Below are 21,918 nucleotides of genomic sequence, written 5' to 3'. Positions count from 1 at the left end.
TATCTCCTGCCTTTGTATTTCGAGCACAAAGCCTCTCTCCTCACTCCCTTTTTCTGTTGTATTCCCCAGTCAGCATCTGCTTCCGCCTCATTCTTTCTGCTCTCGTTCTGTCGTTTCTTTCTTTCCAGTGGACATGTCTATGTGAGAGAGTCAGAGCGTAGAGCTGACGCCCAAATGTCATGCCTGACATCCATCAACTTAGTTTACAGAAGAACATGTACATCCCACTCTTCTTGCTCACTTGTAGCTCCTGCATCCAATCTGCTTTTCTAGACCCCAACTGAACAAGTTCATCGAAGCAATATCTTGTGAACAATCATGCGGTTATTCTGGAAATTACCATGTTCGTTATTCGACTGTATCTGCTTGTAAAGTCTGACGTCATGCGTCATCATTTACACTTAAAGGGTTAGTTCGCCCAAAAATGAAAATTAAGTCATTAATACTCACCCCATGCTGTACCAACCCCAAGACCTTCGTTCATCTTCGGCACACGGATGAAGATATTTTTGATTAAATTTGAGAGGTGAATCACTACCACATAGGTTCCTGGATTGAAACTTGACGGCCCAGAAAGTCATTGAAGAAAATGTTTAAATATTCCATGTGACGACAGTGGCTCAACTGTAAGTTTATCAAGCGACGATAATACTTACGGGGTTGGTACAGCATGGGGTGAGTAATTAATGACTTAATTTTCATTTTTGGGTGAACTAACCCTTTAATTAGCAATTTACAAGCAAAGAAAAAACAGTGTAGATAAACACTCAAGGTGTGCTATAATAGGCCCTACTACTGAAAAATTACGACCCCCCGTCATACTGAAAGCTTATTTAGCTCATTTTTTTTCTGAATCATTAATCAAATTTTAGTGTCTGGGACACTAACTGTAGACTGACGACGTGAAATTTTAAAAGAAAGATGTGCTATAAATGAAAATTTCTCATTAATTGCTCAGTATTCTCACTTGAAATGGAATAAAGATTCATCAGTCCACAAGCGGGTTGTGTTGATATTCAGTAGTAGTATTTATATAGTGTATATATGTAGATATTCAGACTATAAGAGCATAATTGATTTTGATATTGAGGCCCTATTTACACCTGGTATTACAGTTTTTCTCAATTGCTAAAACACTAAAATCCATTGGCTGAACAAAGTTCTCAGTTGCCTGAACTCATTTAGCTAATTGTGAAGTCTGTTGTCAATACCGTAAACATTTTTCTCATGGTAAAACACAATTTGCAGATCTCACTTAGACTTTTCAGCAAAACTCTGAACACATTCTCATTCTCAAAACACATTCTGCACTCTAATGCACATGTCATCCATACTGGTAAACACAAGTGGCAACAATCAAATACAAATAGAGAACACATATCATTTGATTGAACACAACCACTCAAAACTGATTCAACCTGTTTCAAATGATGTGACACAACCAATATTAGCCAGTTCAGAGAGCAAACTGAACTGAGAGGTTGTTGAAGGTGGAAAGGAGAAAGTCTGAGAATGGATAGAAGAAACAATGTGAGAGGACGAGGAGGAGGGCAAGAAAGAGAAAGAGGAGGAAGAGTAGGGCAAGAAAGAGTAAGAGGAAGAAGAGGAGGAGGAGGGGGGCTAGAAAGAGGAAGAGGAGGAGGAGGAAGGGGGCAAGGGACAATATTGCTTGTGATGTCGACGAAGTGCTCTGGCATGACCCAGGCCAAAGACAAGAAGCACATTGATCACATGTTTACTCCTTATTTGTGTCCCTTATTTTGTATACATCGTATACTGTAGTAAAGTGCACTGCTGTAGACTGTACAATGAAAATATATATATATATATATATATATATAATATATATATATAATATATATATATATATATATATATATATTTTAATTCTTTTGTTTTGACATATAGTTCTCCCTGAGATATATAGCAGCTCTAAACAGGGCCTGAGTGTGATCAATTATTTCCAGTTACTTAGTATATTTTTGCTCACCAACACATAGTGGCATTTAGTTCATACATTATTAGTGTCAAACAAACAAAATGTTTGAGTGAATGATTCAATGACTCATATTGGTCGCTGAGAATGTTCTTTGTCGGAAATGAAACTTTTTCTGCACAAAAAAAGTTGTATGCACAAATAAATATCATCCATTTAATAAGTGATTCGTATACTTTTTTTAATAAAAGACATTTTTAAAAAAGAACAACAATTTCGAAAACATTTAATAAGGGCAAGCGGATGTGTCATGCATCAAATCAAGAGACATGAAGAGAAATAAAAATAGGAAGAATCCAACTAAAATCTGCTATATAAAAGGAAAAGAAAAGCACTTGGTGATTCACTCATTATGCAAAAGAAAGACTGAGAAATGAACAATGAAATCAATCGAAACATTAATGAAGGAAAAATCAAAAGACTACTGAACAGAAAGATCCAAGAGAGATGCTTCACACAAGGACCAGACTACACCGAACAGAGTCCAGCCGAGGGCAACACACACACAATGATACATCATGACATGGTGACTACTTCTTCAGGGCACTTCAAATGACCTGTTATATTATCATATTAACCTCTTCTGTTAGCATATCTTTTGTACACACCAAAGTCAAAGCTGCACCACTATGCACAGAAGTCCAATCACACCAAAAAAAAAATCCAAGAAATAAAAACACAAAACGTACATTTGAGCATTGCCTTGTTTCTTTTTCCTGTTACAGAAAGTTAGTCGACAGGATGAGTTAGCAACAGGAACCACACGCTTGCCTGCTTATCTTTGAATTTGTGGCTTTAGTGTTTTTACAGCTTCCCCACAAAAAAATAAATTAATTAAAAAAGTGAACACTTAGGGCACACTTGGAAACGTATGAATGTCATTGCATTAGATAACAAATATCAAAAGTGGCGATGTAACGGAAGTAATAACAGATATTTTTTTTCTGTATTTTGACACATCTGAATGAAAGTTGTATCGGAAAAAGAAAAATGTCAGACGAGAACATCCCAGCAAACAAATTTAGGTTCTGGGAACGTTAGTTTTTGGTTCCCAGAACGTTCCCTTAAGGTTAAGGGAACGTTCACGGAACATTCTCCTTACGTTATAAAATTGGAACCTAAAAATAACCTACATGCAACGTTCTTGTTTGGTTCCCAACAAAATAACTTCATGGGACCATTCAGGAACGTTCTGTGTTTGCTGGGATGGTACTATTCATCAGTTGTTGATTAGACGAAGGCAGATGAATACGTCCTGAACAATGTCAACATTTAAAAAAAATAAACATGCATGAATTAATTGCTCTCAATAAGATTATATGCTGATTTTGAACTTGATTTACAGTTCAAAATGTTTATGGAACATGAAGATGTTCGAAAGCATCATTTGTTTGCACTTGTCACTGTTTGATATTGTATTCAATGTAACGACATTCCTATGTTTTTAGTGTGTCATCATTAGTCGTTTTTTCACGTGTTAGACACTTAAACATGCACTGAAACGACTGCATCACAAAACGGATTAAGAGGCCAGCAGACACAACACAAATACATACTTTGTCTTGCAGTGTTAGAAAGCTATAAACACACACACACGATAATCTTTACATACAATTTCATCAGGTAGACCTATGTGTGATTGTGTAGTTGGGGGAAGTGTTTACATTCCCTATCTCTCTCTTTATCGTTCTCTCTCTGGCCAGGCTGCTTAATCCAATTACGATGGCTGCTTCTCAGTGTGACATTTGGGATTGCACTTCAATTGCTACAAGAGTAACCTGACAGAGAGAGAGAGAAAACGGTGATCCTATAAAGCGATTATGTGCACAGTCTTCTGCTGTGTGTCAGTCTGATATGGGATTCATTAGTTGATCTTTGTCAGTACGGGCTGGCCTGATCGTTAATGATCATTAATTTTGTCAAGTCAAATACACGATCATGACTGATTTCAATGATTATCTTTTCGCTAACCACATCATAAAAAGCTACATCTTTTTAGTTCAGTTGAAACCCCCACTAAACTTAGATTAGTGTAAGAAGTTTATTCAATGATTTAAACCATAAATAGACTTAAATAAGTGGGTCTTACACATATACAGCAACACCCACACACACCCACACACACACACGGACTCGTCACTGGGCCCAGACAAGACAATGACTCTCTGGGCGGGTCGCCTAGCAACAAGATACTACTAAAAATACTCTGTGTGCACTTTCTCTCACTCCGAATACTGTACTAGACTGAGGATAGAAGCTACTTGTGAGAGCTAAATTTCTACGCTACAAATAAATCTCTCATTCATTTTTTTTCTGTGCTCTCCATCATTCAGCATGCCAGAGCCTCCCACCATCTCTTTACATGTCTCACAGAATAATTACACAGCAGTCAGAAACAGATAGACAGAATATTCACTGTGGCAGACATAATAAAACAACCAATACTGATAAATAAGTGTATTCCTTTTTCATGCACCCTCATTTCATTCTAAACCCGTATTTTTAATCCAGAAATCCTAAAAGAAAAAAGGCACTATAAAAGTAGTCATTGTGACTTGTGTGCTATATTCTGCAAGGGACAGACTGAAAATGTTTCCTTCAACCATTTGGTTTCATTTGCATTTACTCTTATGGACTACTTTTGCAGTGCTTTTATGGTGAGTTTTAGGCTTTTTTTGGGAGCATGACATGTCCTTCTAGTGTATTCAAGTGTGCTATCAGTATAGTGTTTTTAACAAAAAATAAGAGAACATACTTATTTCAGTCACATACTTTTTGTGTACTTATGTATACTTAACATCATACTTAGTCAAAAATATTTAGAACTTAAGTTCACTTGAAGAAAACAGGTATACCTGCAGTATCACATTTCTTTAAAATTAGCAGTTTACTCAGAATATACTTTAAAGTGGACTTTCATAAACTAAAAAGTGGGCTAGGAGTGTATAGCTAGAAAACTAACTGGATAACTTAAGTTCACTTGTTTGGAATAAAAAAATTAAATTTAGATGTGAACTCGTTGTGTACTCAAAGTTTACTACACTTAATTGTATACTTTAAAAACTAAAAATAGGTTAATTTTGTGAAGTAGTATAACTTATAAGTACATTGATTTCAGTATGGTCAATGTCGGCCTAAATAACAGCATGAACATTCAGCTAAACATCTCCTTATATGGTCCACGCCATGGGTCGGGTTTTGAATGACATGAGGGTGTGTAAATGCTCAGAATTGTCATTTTGGGGTGAATTTAAGCGATACAGTGTGGAATACATGGCCTGTTTAAAACCAGATCATTCTCTTTGTAACTGAGTTATGGTCTGGCAAAGCGTCATAGACAAATCATTTCCAGAGGGGCATCACCAGCGGACGTCGCAGGTAGACCTATCAGAGTGATGAAGGAGATGACGTTTGCAGAGCGGCGGCCAGCGGAGAAACATCTCCGAGTTTTGTTCTTTGCTCGGTTTTTAAAGGGTAACTAAACCCCTGGTCAGAGCCTGACTCCACCCACTGGCAATATTTGAAAAATGCTGAAAAAGTGGGAAGACCTGATGATTTTCCAAACTCGCAATTCCAACTCCTGACTCGCTACAGTGGTTTTGATGAAACAAGCTGGTTTTATTCCAAGAGCGTGGTGAGCTGAAACCTGAGTATGTCACGAAGTGCAGAATATCCAATAGGAAAATTCATCTGCAGCAGCTACCGTTCAACCTGAAGAGGGCAGCACTCGTTTTTACACCATATATTGTAGAAATAAAACACTTTATACACAAATGTCAAAAAAGTTAATCGAATCAATGACTGGTATTAAGATCCATTCTAACAGATCATTAACTAAAAAAAGTTGGTTTAGGGTTTAGTTACTCTTTAACAAAAAAGGAAACGTTCAAATCAATTAAAAACAGACGCGATAGCTGATTCGAGCGAGTGATGTTCGCCGGCAGCATCCATCTTTGTAATGTCGGCTACAAAATCTGCTTCAAAATCCCAGCGCTGTCATCATCGTGTAAAGCCCGCCCTAACGTTTTTGATTGGTGCCGCGATTTCCGCGGACTGGAAATGGGTTTGAATGAGCTCTTTGCCAGACTAACTTTCAGAGCAAATCTAAATTTGCCAGAAGTTGTCTGGGTTTTCCCAGGCTATGGAATACAGTCAAGTAAGTGCATTTGTCACGCTGTCAAATGTCACATCATGTTAACTGGCCAGTATTTCCAATGTAGTATTTGATGTCAAGGAGCGTGACCATCATGGGATAAGACAAATACAGATAGATACAGACAGCTAATTACATCAATTTTTGTTATTTCAAGAGAACATCAGATGAGCTGTTTATTCTTGGTTGGGTTCTCTCTCTCTCTCTCTCTCTCTCTCTCTCTCTCTCTCTCACACACACATATACTCACACACACTATATACATGTTTAAATTATAATTATTTTCAATGATATTCAGCAACGTCACTGTCATTATTTTTCCAATTGCTCTTCTTCCGTCCTCTTTAGGATTATTCCAGTCCATTTCCCACTCACTTTTTTTGAGTTTCATTCCTTTTTGCTATTCGACTTCCCAATAATGTCAGCCTTCATTCATGATATTGATTAGTTATGAACTCGACATGCTTTTCAGACCATCTGTCTGATTCTTATTAAGTCCTGAAACATGCTTTTCTTCTTACATAAGATATAGTCCATTCAGTTTGTTTAGTCTGTATAATAACTTAATAACTCAAAGTTCATGTTCGATCACTCTGTTCATTTAAATGTCTTTTAAAATATTATCATTACAGTTTCACGAGAGTTATACTGAAACATAACATATAAAAAGAGAACAAAAAAAGTCAACCACTTCATTTAGTAACCGAAAACTCGGATTGGCTCAAACTGGAGTAAAACATAAATAAAAGAAAGTCACTTGATTACAGGTTTGGAAAAACTTAAGACAGCACTGAGAGATGGATACAAATGTAAGGCTAGGGAACAAGGAATGATGTTTAAGATACTGCATTTAAACTTATTGAAAGGGATAGTTTATCCAAAAAATGTCATCATTTACTTACCATCATATCGCTCCCTTTCTAAAGTAAATTTCTTAAAATTTGTTTTAAAACAAATCACTTTTATATGAGAAGATGTGAATGATGACTTTTTTGGGGGTGGTGAACTATCCCTTTAAGGAAGAAAATGGAAAATTACAAAAACTGACTTATCATAAAAGATAAATATCGAATAAATACAAAACAAAAATGCTCCTTCAGCGGCCATTTTCATATTCCTCTCAAAGCTTAAATAATATGAGGCCTTGCTGCCTCAGAATCCAGGGATGTGGCAGTACGTTTCCAGTGAGGCCAACAGGATATACATCAGCCAGAGGGAAAAGAAAAGCAAGGATGTTAATATCTTGCACGTCCGTGGACCGCCGAGCTCTCCTCCAGCCACTGAGGGGCGCCGGCGATACAACAGCACAGCGACAGCCACCACAGCCATCGCAGTGAAGAGTGTGACGGAGAAGGCCAGAGAGCCCGGCTCCACGAGGAAGGGTTTGCCTTTGGTACGCCAGTATACAGCAGAAATGGTCCACGCCACACCGATGCCCAGGAAAACATTGACAGCATTGCTGCCCGTCACATTTCCAATGGAGGCGTCAGCATACTGGTCTTGGATGGCAGCAACCTTACTGGCAAACGTGTCTGTGCACAGAGAGACAAATTTAAAAAAAAATCATCAGACTAATACAATTACAATTTGAACTGTAAGATCTTGTTATTGAATTAAAAAGAGAACAGGATTTGACTGAAAGATGAAGTGGGAATTATCAGAAGCAAAAGAGGAACTGAGAAAAAGGAAGAGAAATAAAAAAGGAGGAAGACAGAAAAAAGAAAAAGGGTTCATGTGTAGTGCACTGGAAAGAATCAAAGAAAAAATAACAAGTAGACACATATAGTACAGACATGTAAAACACACGGGCAAAATCATAAACGCTTCACTAGGAATAACAGTCAATTTTATAATGGTAACTGTTCTGAAATAAGGCATCTTTTATTACGTACTGTGTGTGACCGACAAATGTGACATTCTTCGAAATGAGACACAGCTTATGCACTATTATAGCAATTATTAATATTTTGAATTAGATCTTATTTTTATGCTTTTAGTTTATTTTTCTGTTTTGGTTTAATTTATCTTGGTATTAGTCTTTTACTACTTTTTTCATTCATTTTTTTATTTTAAGTTTTCATCTCGTATCTATTTTTTATTTTATTTCAACTTGAATGCTTGAGTTTTTCCTCTTTGTCGCCATCTTTGTTCGAAATCTGCAATTGCAGTTATTTTCAAAATTATCAACTTTACATGGGTTGTGCCTCGGCATGGCACAGTAACATTCACTTTTGTTCTGAACAACTAAGGGGAAAAAGTATTGCAAAGTCGGGCTGATTAAATCTAACAATCGCTTATATCATGTCAAACGGTGCAAATTATACTTTGTTCTCAAATTGTTAATGTTAACATCAGCATTGCGTGACTACCTGTACATTCCTTCCAATATTTATCCTTTTTTTTTCCACATGCGCCCAGTTGCGAAACTTGGCCTCACGCCCCAATGGGTCTCTTTTTTTTCTGTAGCCACTCCAAAGTATTGTATTCTACAATGGGTGAATCTCCAGTTGTCACTGATGGTTATTGTTTGAACCTTTCTGGATCTACCATCAAATTGATAAATTTAAATCTATCAAGTGCTGTGAGAAAAGGCTATAAATCTCCACCTCCATCATCCTCACACCCAATATGGATTATACTAGCCGAGACCCCTTTATGTGTATAGATGTGACGTAATCAGTGTTGGGAGTAACGCATTACAAAAGTAATACATTACAGTAACATATTACTTTTTGCTGTAACGCAGTAGTGTAAGGCATTACTAATCAATTTTCAGTAATATTTTACTCGTTACATGTTCAGTGAGGCTTGTATTACAGTTGTATTACAGTGTATTGTCTGCTTTTACTTCTTAAAGGCAACAGACTATGTCAAAGTTTTAAAGCAGTCTTTTAGTGCCGGTTCAGAGCGGTCGCGTCTGTAACATTGTTTTTTCCTCATAAATGCGAACACGAAAACTAAAATAAAATGAATATTTTAAGTTCTATGGAGACTGGAGAGCCAACCCTTCCTCATCCGATTTGCGCAGTGTAATTAACAGAATTACAAAAAATATATTTTGCCTCCTATTTTTTTGTCACGCATGAATGTGTGTCTTTTCCCTAATATTAAAAATAAAACATAGACTGATATTTGTCTAATGTCTGGAGTCCTTTAAGGAAGTAGCCTATATACGTTTCAATACATGTATTTTCTGAGAATTTTTATTTCAAGTTTTGACTGCAAATGTCATGTCCATAATGCTGGACTTCCCCAATTTTAAATAATTTATCCTCGACTAGTTTTGTGGTGTAGGTCCACGTATTTTATAATGTTAACTTCAAATAATACTAATAGCCTAATTTAAAGATAAGGCAGCATTGGATATGGACGGTAAGGAGAATAACGCTGGAGTTGGAAGAGGTGTGTCGCGATTCTGTAGGTTCGTGGATCTGAGTCGTGTGGCGAATCGCGATTTCGGTTTCATATTGCATATCGTTACAGCCCAAAAGTTAAGTTCTACTTAGTTATTTTGGTGAAAGTAACTCAAAAGTAATACATGAGTAATGTAACGCATTACAATTCTGGGACAGTAATATTGTAAGGTAATGAATTACTTTTAAATAACAGTAACAAGTAATACCTAATGTATTACAGTTTGGAAGTAACTTGCACAACACTGGACGTAATGACTCCAAGACATGCATGAATCTCCTGCGGAAATCCACCATTAACATTGGAATTAAAAACATCATTACAAGCTTACCACTTTAAATCAACCTAAGCAGAGCCGAGTTTTGAACACTTAAAGTACAGTCAGGTTATGTACTTGCTCAAAAATGTATTTTGGATAATATCTTACTCCAAAAAGTTACGGACAGGAGCTTTCGTTAATGGAAATTTTTCATTTTAATTAAAAAACTATTTTTTTTTCTTGAGTTTTAGTTAATAACAACACTGGTGATGGAGCTCCTGAATTAAGATTTTATTTTAAGACATTTTAAAGACATAATACTACTGTACATGAAAAATTCCACATATATATATAAAAAAAACACAAAATACATTATTACTGTTCTTACTAGTGATACTTTCTAGGTTATAAAGACTTAGGATAGGCTCAACGACCCAGAACATCCTACAAACTGTATATCATCTAGTCAAAAACAACACACACACATGTCTGGTTTGCTATCTTTGTGGGGACTGATGTAAAACGTAATGGTTTTTATACTGTTCAAACTTTATATTCGATTCTCTTACACCAACACAACCCATAAACCTATCCATCACAGAAAACTTTCGGCATTTTTACATTTTCAAAAAAACTCCTCCTGTGTGATTTATAAGCTCGTTTTCTCATGGGGACCTCAATTTATTGTCTTGAATGACAGATGTTTCATGTCCGGCAAATTGATTGGCTCGAACGGGGCACCTTTCATGGCTTCCAAAACCGTATAAAGGTCCCACATGGGGACTGAGGGGGGTCTGGGAGGATTCAGCCTCTTAGCTCCTTTAAGGAAGCGGATGACCAGATCGTTCATCCCCAGTGACTGGGCAGTCGCTAGGGTTTTGTAAGCGCTGCTATGCACATAAACTTTGAGCGTGGATGGGGTTCTGCCCTTATCCAGTAGCTCTTGAAGGCAGGAGAGAACTTCCATAACCCCGCAGTCTAGGGGTGAAAAGCTTCGGGAATTTTTGAGGAATAGAACCATCTAGTAGATGGCACTCTAGCCTGCGTGATTGTGTTTAACACTCCCTCCGGGAGGTTTGCGGGTACCTAGCTAATAGCTAAAATGAATAGCCACAGAGCTCGCCCAATCCTCACTGTCCGACGCCAGGATAAAGCAGCGGGCCTCCTATACAGATGCAGCTATCTCGTCATCATTAATGGCGGAAGCCGCGGCAGACGGCGGCCGTTGTCCGTCGGTGAGCGACTCGAGTGAAGCTGGTGAAGCTCGTGAGCGAACCAGCTACAATTCATGTGTTCTTCGGTAAATGTAAAAATATAGATTTTTCTTTGATTCAAATTTCATTTATAATTTCATACATTAATTTAATCCCTAAATTAATGAATTCTTGCTTACATGTAAAGAGAGAGGCGAAACTATTTTTCTGTATTATGTGGTAACTTGGACACTTACCTGGGACAGATGTCCCCAAGGCAACAAAGACCACAGCAGTGACTGAATCTTTCAGACCAATAGTGCACCCGAAGTGAGAAGCGAGATCTCCTGTGATCGCCGTCAATGCACCAATCAGACAGATGGACACAATGAAGCATGCCCATCCGTTCCAGTACTCTGTTGGCGGGACGAAGGCAAACAGAACCTTCCAGAAGACTGTGAGGAAGTGCATGATATAATCAAAGCAGGACGGAAGACGCTCTTCACCACTCTCTTCCTCATTGTCATCACCTGAGAGTTCAAAAAGAGACGAGTAGATTGTGTTAGTGGGCATTAGAGAGTTAAAGCTGAATGAAAATGTGACTATCTTTGCACTCTTTTTGTTGAAAATTTGTAGCAGCCAAATTGTAGCAGTATTACATTGTAAATCATAAGTAAAAGATTCCATAATGCTTTGTATGTAAATTATGCTTTTATCTGGATAATGTTTTCAAAACACATAGAGAGTGGGCGTTGATACTGATTATTATGCAATGTGTCATGATCGCAGCCTGTGTTCCCCTGGACTTTTATAAATAATCATGTTTTATGAATATATGACTGTTTCATATTTGTGCAAAATACTCAATTAACATTAATACTATCAAACCTCAAGGAACATATATATATATATATATATATATATATATATATATATATATATATATATATTAAAATGTTTTATAATATATTCTTGTGAGGGCAAAGCTAAATTTTCAGCATTTTTACTGCAGTCTTCAGTCACAAGATCTCTCATAATCATAAATCTTAAATAATATGATTTGGTGCTAAAGAAACATTTCTTATAATTTCTTATTTTTCTGGTTAATATTTGATGAATAGAAAGTTCAAAAGAACAGCATTTATTTGCACATTAATGCATATTCATAATTGTACACATGCCTCAAATGTGACAAAATATGGTAACACCTTTATTTTACGACCCGCAAACAACTGTGTAAGTACACTGAAATTACGGTGTACGTTTCTGTAATACACTGATCTACACTTCCGTGTAGGTATAAGGGAACAATATGTTAAGTTTTGGGTAATAAAGGGGTATCAAGCACCACTTTAATTTACAGCCCGCAGGAGTTACACTTACCCTGTAACTACGCAGAACAAGGGGGTAACAAACGCTACTATGTAGCAGTACGAAACAACACGCACTGTAATAATTACAGAGAAAGGTACTGTTATCTAAAAAAAAAAAAAAAAAAAAAAAACTTTTAATTAGGCTACACATTATATTTGCCATGACATTTAAGTGTCATTGCAATTCAATGGAATAAGGTACTAATTACCACATGGTAAGGTCTAAATTAAAATTATAGCAAAAACAAATTATTTTGACTTAACATTAAGTAATCTAGTAAGAAATGCCAATAAATTTAATTTTGATCATAGTATATATATACAGTGTATATGTGAGTGTGTGTTTAATTTTTAACCCACAGATGTCAAAATTACCCTGCAACATTGCACAAGAACATATTTTGTCAGAAATGTGATATGTTTTATAAACAACAGACGTACAATTTTTGCCTGGGATATATTAACAGAATAGGTACCTGTTATTTTTTAACTAATTAAATATTTTGCTTGTATTGCTTGTTACCCCTTTATTACCCCAAACTTAACATATTGTTCCCTTATAACTACACGGAAGTATACTAAAATTACAGAAACTTAAACGTAATTTCAGTGTACTTACAAAGTTATTTGCAGGTTGTATATCTGTTTGTTACCCCTTTATTACCCCAAACTTAACATATTGTTCCCTTATACCTACACGGAAGTACATTATAATTACAGAAACGTACACCGTAATTTCAGTGTACTTATACAGTTGTTTGCGGGTCGTAAAATAAAGTGTTACCCAAAATATAAAGGATGAATAAACAGGAAGTAGCTTACCTGCGCTCACAGTAACAGCACTAACAAACTGCTCTCTCCAGCTACTGCTGCCGACTACCAGAGCCAGGTTAGTCTTCTTAATGAGCTTATCCACTGTATTCTACACACACACACACACACACACACACTTTAAAAACTTTTTCCAGACCTGCAGTCTGTGTTTTGCACAGTTCAATGTTTTAGCTTTGTTGATGGAGAATTTATATATATATATGTTCACACTCACAGTAATACTGAATAGTAGCATGGCTGTGGTGGTACTGCTTAAATATTTCACATTAATCACCGTGCATTGCTAAATAACAATATTCCCTAACTCATTCTGCATTGTTGCTCAACTTAAGGGAGATTAAGGAATTCTACCTTAAACTCATATGACTCTTCAATCACCACTTCCAATCTGTTATGTTCTCCCAGACTAGGACATCCCATTTTAGCTACTTCCTCTTCATCTGCCCCAATCTCCGGCTTATTTTCATTAGAGTCCCCTACAGTACACACAAACATGACAAAGTAGACAAAGAATAACAGTATATTAGACATAAACATATTCTCTATATTTCTCCAGCTATAGAATGTAGATATTAAATCTCATGAAGATAATCAGAGAAAATAACCAGGTATACAGTTGTATAACTGTGACTGATGGCTGGACGGAAAGATACACATCTCAATTTCTAAAACTGACAAGCAGGAAATTTCATAAATCTTTTATGAGTGACACTATGCTAATTGAATTGCAAAATAAGGCGTTTATGATTGAAGGGTCATTGGCGGAGAAGGCTGTATAAATAATGTAGAGAATAGTGATAGCCTCCAGCCACACTGCTAACAAGAGGTGATGCCCACTTTTTCCTGAGGTAAAACACTTCACAGCCAGCAGGTAGTGTCTAATACTTCACTGTAAACACATTTCCTACAGTACACACTATTTACTAAGCCAAAGGATATCAAATGATACATGCAAAGAAAAAAAGTGAAATAGTTCATTTTCATTCCATTAAAATTCGAGCTTAAAAGAGCATCATGTAATCACTCCTCATCCTGAACGCTCGATTCGTCCACGTCTGTTCTTTAATTTAGCCCCTTTTCTTTCTTTTATCTGCAACCTTTCATCTTTCATTACTTTGTTCATGTTCTCCTCATTAAATGACCCCCACAATCATTTTATTTGCAGCTTAGACAGCACTGCTCATTTGCACGCTTTATTTATTTTTTGTCTGAGAACATGCAGCAGAAAGTGATACAAAAGCAACTGCTTGTGAAACCAAGAGACATTCGGCTTTTCCCGTCTACTGTGAACCAATGGCTAATTAGCAAGCAGTCTCTTATTATTATCAATCCGATTAGCAGAACTGTGAAATAATGGATGGTAAATTGAAGATCCACACACACAAATGTTGTCCACACACAAAAAACGTAACCTTTGCTAATGACTAATTTGACCAATTTTGAATGGAAGCTTGCTTCCACAACAGAATAAAACATTTTAAAAGATAATTGCGGCTTTGTATCTTACAATTGTGAGTTTACAGTTCTAAAAATAAGAAATAAAGTCAGAATTGCGAGATATAAACATTTGCTTATTTTGCAAAGGGGCAAGCATAAGAGATTTTAGTAGGCTACTTCTATATTGATTTGAATAACTTTCAGAGAATTATTATTATTATTATTGCAAGCCAACACTCAAACTTATGTTTTCAAGTTAAAAAATACACATGAATTTCTTTGAATTTTATTCCACTTTAATCCTTTAAAATTCAAATGCAGATTGCAATTCTGTGTCAGGTTTGGTGTGTTACTTAAAGGTTCAGTAAGCAAATCCTGGGAAATGCTGTTGAAAGTGAATCAGACCGAGAACCAAAACACACTTGTAGCCAATCAGAAGTGAGGGGCATATACAGACATAAGGGGGGAGGTGCCTGTGTTTGTATGGTATGTTTGTGAATTTGGGGGTGGAGCTATCAATATAGGGGTGTGGTGCTTTTGGGTAATGGCGTGTTTGTTTCAGTGATTTCAAATATCAAAAGCGTTTCTCAGAAATTGCCTAAAGCACCATTTAAATTTAATTCAAGTGCAGAAATTTGAAAGGCCTTTCAATTCAGCTCTAAATATTGCATAATTAACATTAAAGGGATACTCCACTTTTTTGGAAATAGTTTTACTTCAGTCAATGAGACCAGAAACTGTCTGGTTACTGATATTCTTCTAAATATCAGAAAATCGGCTGAATACATTCAAAAACGGTAAAAAAGTGGAGTATCCCTTTAAGACAAGTAAAAATATATGTGCACACACATATTTACACAATTTACCATGTTTTTGTCCAATCTCAAGCAGAACAGGCTCTCCTAACTCAATGCTGAAGGCTTTGTTCTTTTCATACTCTTCATCATCTATAATTTTCACCTCAATTATTTTCCTGTAGAGAGAGAAAAATAGACACAGTCAAAAAACTAAGCTCAAAAACACTGTCATCGCTTTAAACACACTTACATAATTTCGACTTTAATTACTGTGAATACCATACACATGCTATGAAACTATGACTCCAAACAACAATAATATCAGTTTGATGAACTCATTTGGATTCATCTGTTATTAATGCTAGGATTTGCATAACACTGACATATAGTAAACAAGCACACACCCAAAATACATCATTTCATGCAGTAATGATGACGTTTTGTGTCAATGTAAATGCCAATGGGGTGGAAACTTTAAGTACAGGATTGATAATAATTGCTTCATAATTAATAAACAAATTGAGAACATCATACTCACATAGAGATACAGCAGTAACAACATCCCTGAGCTATAATAAGAACGACACAACTACACTGAAACTGGTCGCCACTATTCAGCACAGAAACCTATGATATTCATACTTGCGTGTCGTGGTATTATGTGAAGTAGCACAATACACAGCACGTTCAAAAGTTCGGGGTTGGTAAGATTATAAAAGAAATATTTTTTTTGTGAAATATTTTAAATAACTTTTCTTTTTTATAGTATTATTGATTCCTGTGATGACAAAGCTGAATTTAGCAGCCATTTCTCCAGTCTTCAGTGTCACATCATCCTTCAGAAATCATTCAAATATGCTGATTTGGTTCTCAAGTGGAATTTCTTATTATTATCATTGTTGTGCTGCCTAATATTTTTTGTGGAAACCACTTTTTTTTCAGGATTCTTTGATGAATAGAAAGTTAAAATCTTTTGTAACTTTATAAATGTCTTTACCACCACTTTTAAATTTATGCATAATTTCTGGAAATAATAATAATATGATAAACTGTGGAGTTAATTCATTTAAATTCATTTATTTATCTTTCTGTGAACCATTTACCGGGTGCATTTGCAACCTGACTTTTGAGCTGTAAATGTAAGGTTTTGTAAAATTAAAACAAAAAAGTCCTGAAAAAGCTAAGGAAAATACTAAATTACAATATTCTAAATAAAATTAAAGAATATGCAGAGGTCTACACTGTAAAAAAAAAAATATTGTTGGTTTAACTTAAAAAAATGAAGTAACCTGGTTGCCTGAAAATTTTAAGTTCATTGAACTGGAAAAAGTGAGTTAATACAATGAAAGAGAATGATTTAACACTAGAACGGCCACAACGGTCATTTTGACCGTTTTGAATTTTATATCTACAATAACTTTGTTGAAAAAAATAATAGAATCCTGCTGGTACCTGACTTTTCCTAAAATTGTCTGTATTTTCATTTAAAATGATTTTCATATAAATTAAGATATATATATTTACATATATATACATATTTACCTATTTCGGCCATAGACGGTCATATTGACCGCACTGAATTTCGCGATATTTTTTTTGTTAAATATCCCGCGGTTGATCGTGTTCTCTCTCAACTGTCAACAGAAAGGTCCGTCCGGTCACCTCTGTAGTGGTGTTTGCTTTATAATAATTTCTACATTAGTTGTTGATCAGAAATAAGCAAACAAAACCAGACTACAGTTATCAATACTTGCGTTATAGGCTATATATCATCAGAGAGTGATTCAGAGTCAGAGTTCACATCAAGGAAAAAGAGACGGCTGCTATCATCAGACACGGTGGATCCAGATGTTCAATTCATATCGGATGATCCTGGTGAGCTCTGCTGCCCTGTCCTGCGCTGTTTGTTTTGCTGCATGGGCTGTTCACTAGTTCTGCGAGTCCTATTATTATTATTAGCCTATTGACCGCTTCGCATATCGTCACTATCTAACATTTTCGTCATAGTTTTTGTCATTCAAACCTAGTTTTTATTTAGTTATCGTCTCGTTTCCGTCTTTGAAAAAATGTGGTTGACGAAAATAATTACGAAAATTATTCGTCAAAGAAATAAACACTGTTTTGAATCTAACGGTCAAAATGACCGTTTGTGGCCGTTCTAGTAGTTTTGGAATTCTGGCACTTCTAGTGTTAATCACAAAAAACTCAAGATTATTTGCTATCTGAACTAAATAAATTATTTAAGTTGATTTGACAAAAGAAAAAATGTCACTGTAAAAAATGTTTTCAAAATTTGTTATCACAACAATTTTTTTTCTTATGTCAAATCAACTTAAATAATTTATTTAGTTCAGATAACTTATTATTTTGAATTTTTGATGATTAAATCATTCTCCTTCATTGTATTAACTCACTTTTTCCAGTTCAATCAACTTAAAATTTTAAGGCAACCAGGTTATTACTTTTTTAAGTTAAACCAACAATATTTTTTACAGTGTACTCAAGTCTACTCATTATAGTACCATGTATGATTTTGGTAAGGGATATCAAATCTGAGAAAGACTGAAAAGCAAGGGGAGTGATTTATTATTTATTTAGATATTATACTGTATTTGTTTTAGAGTCTCAACACTACACACACAAACTGTTTATTTGTGTTTCTATATAGAAAAGCTAGGGTACACAAGCCCCTGTGTCAACCTCAAAAAGAACAGACTATTATTGTGGCTCGAATACCACAGCTTCCCCACTTTCACCACTGACATTATACATCCATTCATCTTTGTTCAATTAAAACTGACAGATACATTAAATTAAAGCAGGCTTAATCAATAGCCCTCATCTTCTTCTGTGTGAGGAACAGAGAGAGCGAGAGAGAGACAAAGAGGGCGAATACATTTTTTAAGAGGATAAAAATTATTCCGTTGACGTTGGGATTTTCTGTTCTACAAAGAGATGTGCATTCCTTAAGTATATAAGCACACTGCACACACACACACAGAAGAAAGTGTTCTGAATCCGAAAGTATTACAGATTATAAGTGCCTCTTCTATTTAATCTTCCTTCCCAGCGCAGACATTTCAACACATTTCCACTCCTTGTGTTTCTCTCAAACCATTAATTCAGTGTCAGTTTGACTGATCAACCTTTAGCTTGTATTGTTGATTCTTTTTAGCTCTTCACCTTTCCTTGGCCTCCTGCTCTCCTGTTAACTCTTGTACCAACACACTCTTACCTTCCCGCTCACCATCTCTCCTTCACCATCTCCCACTAATACATTTCCCCATGCCCTCCACCCGTTCCCTCCTCCTTCCCTCACTTCGCTGGGCTCTTATTAGATTTTTTTTGTGTGTTCTTGAGCTGAATCCAGAAGCTCAATTAAGATCTTGTCAGCTATGTGTTTTATTGCGTTTGCCTGCTGCTGCTTCTCCCTCACACACACATTATTATTTAATGTAAAACAGTAGGAAGAAGGGAGCTGAAGATGGAGAAGTGGTAAAGAAACAAAGGAAGGACAGAAAGTAAGAGAGAGGAGATTTTCTAAGATTGAAAAATCGTACTGTTTATTTACCCATATAATTTCGTGTTGTTTTAACGTAAAATTCTCTAAATGATTTAAGCAAATCGGGTAACATCTGTGCTAAAAACATTTTCTTGCCATGCATCTTCCAAGTGGTGTCTGTGTGTTAGGTTGTGTAGGATGCAGCAGATTGCATTGTTCTGGTGTAACAACAGAATCACTCCTGAAATGGCTCTTTATCATGTTGAAAATGCTTGCCTATAGGTTTAAATTTGGCAGAAGCTTTTATCCAAATCAACTTAGATTGTGTTCAAGGTATTTCATTTAACCAAGTTCATGAGTTCTCTGGGAATTGAATTGAGTCCGTGGAATTGTTAGTGTCTTACGCCACTGTTTAATATACAGGGACTTACTGTATATGTTTCAGTGAATTACTGCTATGATCAATAAAAAATGTAAACATGCCCTGTAAAATGAACATACATTAACCACCTCCTTTCAGCACACGTTCATAGCACAATATGCAATAAATTGTGAATTTAGCTGGATAATGACACTATTGTTTCCTGATAAGCTGACTTTGAAGTTGTTTCACAATTTAAAGGAGAACTCCAGCGCAAAACGAACCTTTGGTCTAATTACACATTGTTACCTATTCAACCGTTATCTGAGATTTGTTTTCATGATTGCCGAATGTAAATTGTTTTATCTATAAAAACAGTTTAGCCTATAACGCTAGTATAATGCTAGTATATGGGGCATAGAGTAATGACAAATAAAAATCGCTTGTTATTACCACTAACAAGGCTCAAAATAGCCCCACACTAACACGACAGCATAACAAGGGTCCCTACATTCAAACCGAAGCATTGAGAACTTTGTCAGTGTCCATACAGTTTAATAAGAAGATATTTCATACATAAAGTCAACTTTGCGAATACAGGAAGAAGCCATCTTTGAAAAATAGTCTCTACCAGTCGATCTACGCATGCCGATCCAAGTGCGCTGGTGAGATGTGAATAAGGTGATAAGGTGAGCGCGAACAGTAGGCTACGTGTACATACTGAAGAGAAGAAAATGGTTCGTGTTTGTTTCTCTTCCGGAAACAACGGACCATATGAGATTCTGCACAGTTCAGCGCACTTGGATGGGCATTCGTAAATCGACTGGTAGAGACTATTTTTCAAAGATGGCTTCTTCCTGTATTCACGAAGTTGATTGTGTGTATAAAATATCTTCTTATTAAACTGTATGGACACTGACAAAGTTCTCAATGCTTCGGTTTGAATGTAGGGACCCTTATTATGCTACCGTGTTAATGTGGGGCTATTTTGAGCCTTATTAGTGGTAATAACAAGCAATTTTTATTTGTCATTACTCTATGGCCTATATACTAGTGTTATACTAGCGTTATAGGCTAAACTGTTTTTATAGATAAAACTATTTACATTCGGCAATCATGAAAACAAATCTCAGATAACGGTTGACTAGGTAACAATGTTTAATTAGACCAAAGGTTTATTTTGCGCCGGAGTTCTCCTTTAATAACTTGACTCATTTATTGAACTGAATCAAAACTGAACAGAATTGAGCTGAATAATGAGATGATCTTCTGTAAAGCTGCTTTACAGCAGAAATTTCTTATTACTGCTGTAATGTTGCTTTGAAATAATCTGTATTGTATGATGTGCCTTAATGGTATCATGCTTTTAAATTGTTCCTTTTTACATATAAATCATACATTTGTGGTCTATATAAAGTGAAACTGCAATGCTTGAGTCTGAATTCTACCCCTTTTCTGATGTGCGTCAGTGAGCGACTCATTTTGGAGCGGTCTCTTTAGATGCAAAGGACCCCACCCGCTCTTCAGATTGCCGAGTTGAAACTCGGTTCAACTCCACCTCGTTCGGCCATTTTTGTAGTTTGATTAGAGATATACGATTATGTAGCATCACAGAACATTTTTATTCATACATTAACAAAATGTCAACAACAGAAGAGTTTTCCATCAAGCCTTACATGTTCAAGCCAGTGCAAGCGAGTTGAAAAAGAAGACGACGAACCTGCAGAACAAAGTCTTCATATGGATGTATTGCAGTGGTGTGTAACTGTCTTGTGTTGTAAGTGAAAGTTGATTATTTCTCTTGTAAAAACAAGCACACTAACAAGATAAATGACTACGGTCTAATCTTACCACTAAAAATCTGTATTGATATTATGATACATTTAGAAAAGCATCAGAAAACTCAGTAGCTAAATGACCATTGATGAAACTCAGAACAATAATACTGCAGACGTGTAACGTTACTTCAAAACAAAAACAAAGAAAGACAAAGTACTGCTATACCATGACCAAGTGTTTTAAGAAAGTAAACTACTTTATTTTTATTTAACAATATCTACAGCTTCGAAATCCTCTGTTTGTCGACTCGTCTCCAAAGATAGAAGGAATTTACCCCTCATTCAGACGAAGTCGATCGGCAAACCCTTCTTTATGCTGGTGGAGGTTGTTGAAATTGGAATCCTTGAAGTGCTTCGCGCACACAAAAAATGACTTTACCCACAGATGTGTGGGTACATTTCCTTGATAAATAAAACTCAACCAGCCACTTCAAAGAGGTTCTGATGCATCCTTGAGCTTGGACTACAAAATCGGATTGAGAAATAAAAATGGCGGGATTGCTCGAAGTGTTGAACCGGTAGTCGATGGTCTTATTTGTCAGTTCCACTGCAAATACTGTGACGTTATAGTTCAAAAAACGTCATAGAAAACAGAAAAATCGGAACAGGTTGCAAAATATGACCAAAACAGAATATAAAGATATAAATAAGCACCTGAAGAGAATAATTTCATATTTTCTGTACTTATACACACTACAAATGAAGAGTTCAGATGCAAAAGCCTCTAAATGCCATTTGAAATTTTCTTCTTTAATGATGAT

At 35.9% G+C, this 21,918-nt stretch overlaps 1 protein-coding gene across 2 annotated transcripts in view; it reads right to left on the bottom strand.

The window, feature by feature from the left end:
* Window positions 1-2,205: 2,205 nt before the first annotated feature.
* The window catches only part of slc8a4b (solute carrier family 8 member 4b), a 95,221-nt gene continuing 75,508 nt past the window's right edge, over window positions 2,206-21,918 (bottom strand). For both annotated transcript variants that reach the window (XM_039669551.2, XM_039669550.2), the window contains 5 exons: window positions 15,526-15,632; window positions 13,574-13,698; window positions 13,211-13,310; window positions 11,273-11,545; window positions 2,206-7,681 (listed from right to left, as the gene is read on the bottom strand). In XM_039669551.2, the coding sequence (XP_039525485.1) occupies window positions 7,302-7,681; window positions 11,273-11,545; window positions 13,211-13,310; window positions 13,574-13,698; window positions 15,526-15,632 (985 nt within the window). In that variant the 3' untranslated portion in view covers window positions 2,206-7,301. The remainder of the gene's footprint in view (window positions 7,682-11,272; window positions 11,546-13,210; window positions 13,311-13,573; window positions 13,699-15,525; window positions 15,633-21,918) is intronic.

Source organism: Pimephales promelas, chromosome 1 (genome assembly GCF_988280905.1).
Source record: "Pimephales promelas chromosome 1, fPimPro1.hap1.1, whole genome shotgun sequence".
Lineage (NCBI taxonomy): Eukaryota > Metazoa > Chordata > Actinopteri > Cypriniformes > Leuciscidae > Pimephales > Pimephales promelas.
Note: the sequence above shows the minus strand (reverse complement) of the source record. Positions and strands in the feature narration are given on the sequence as shown.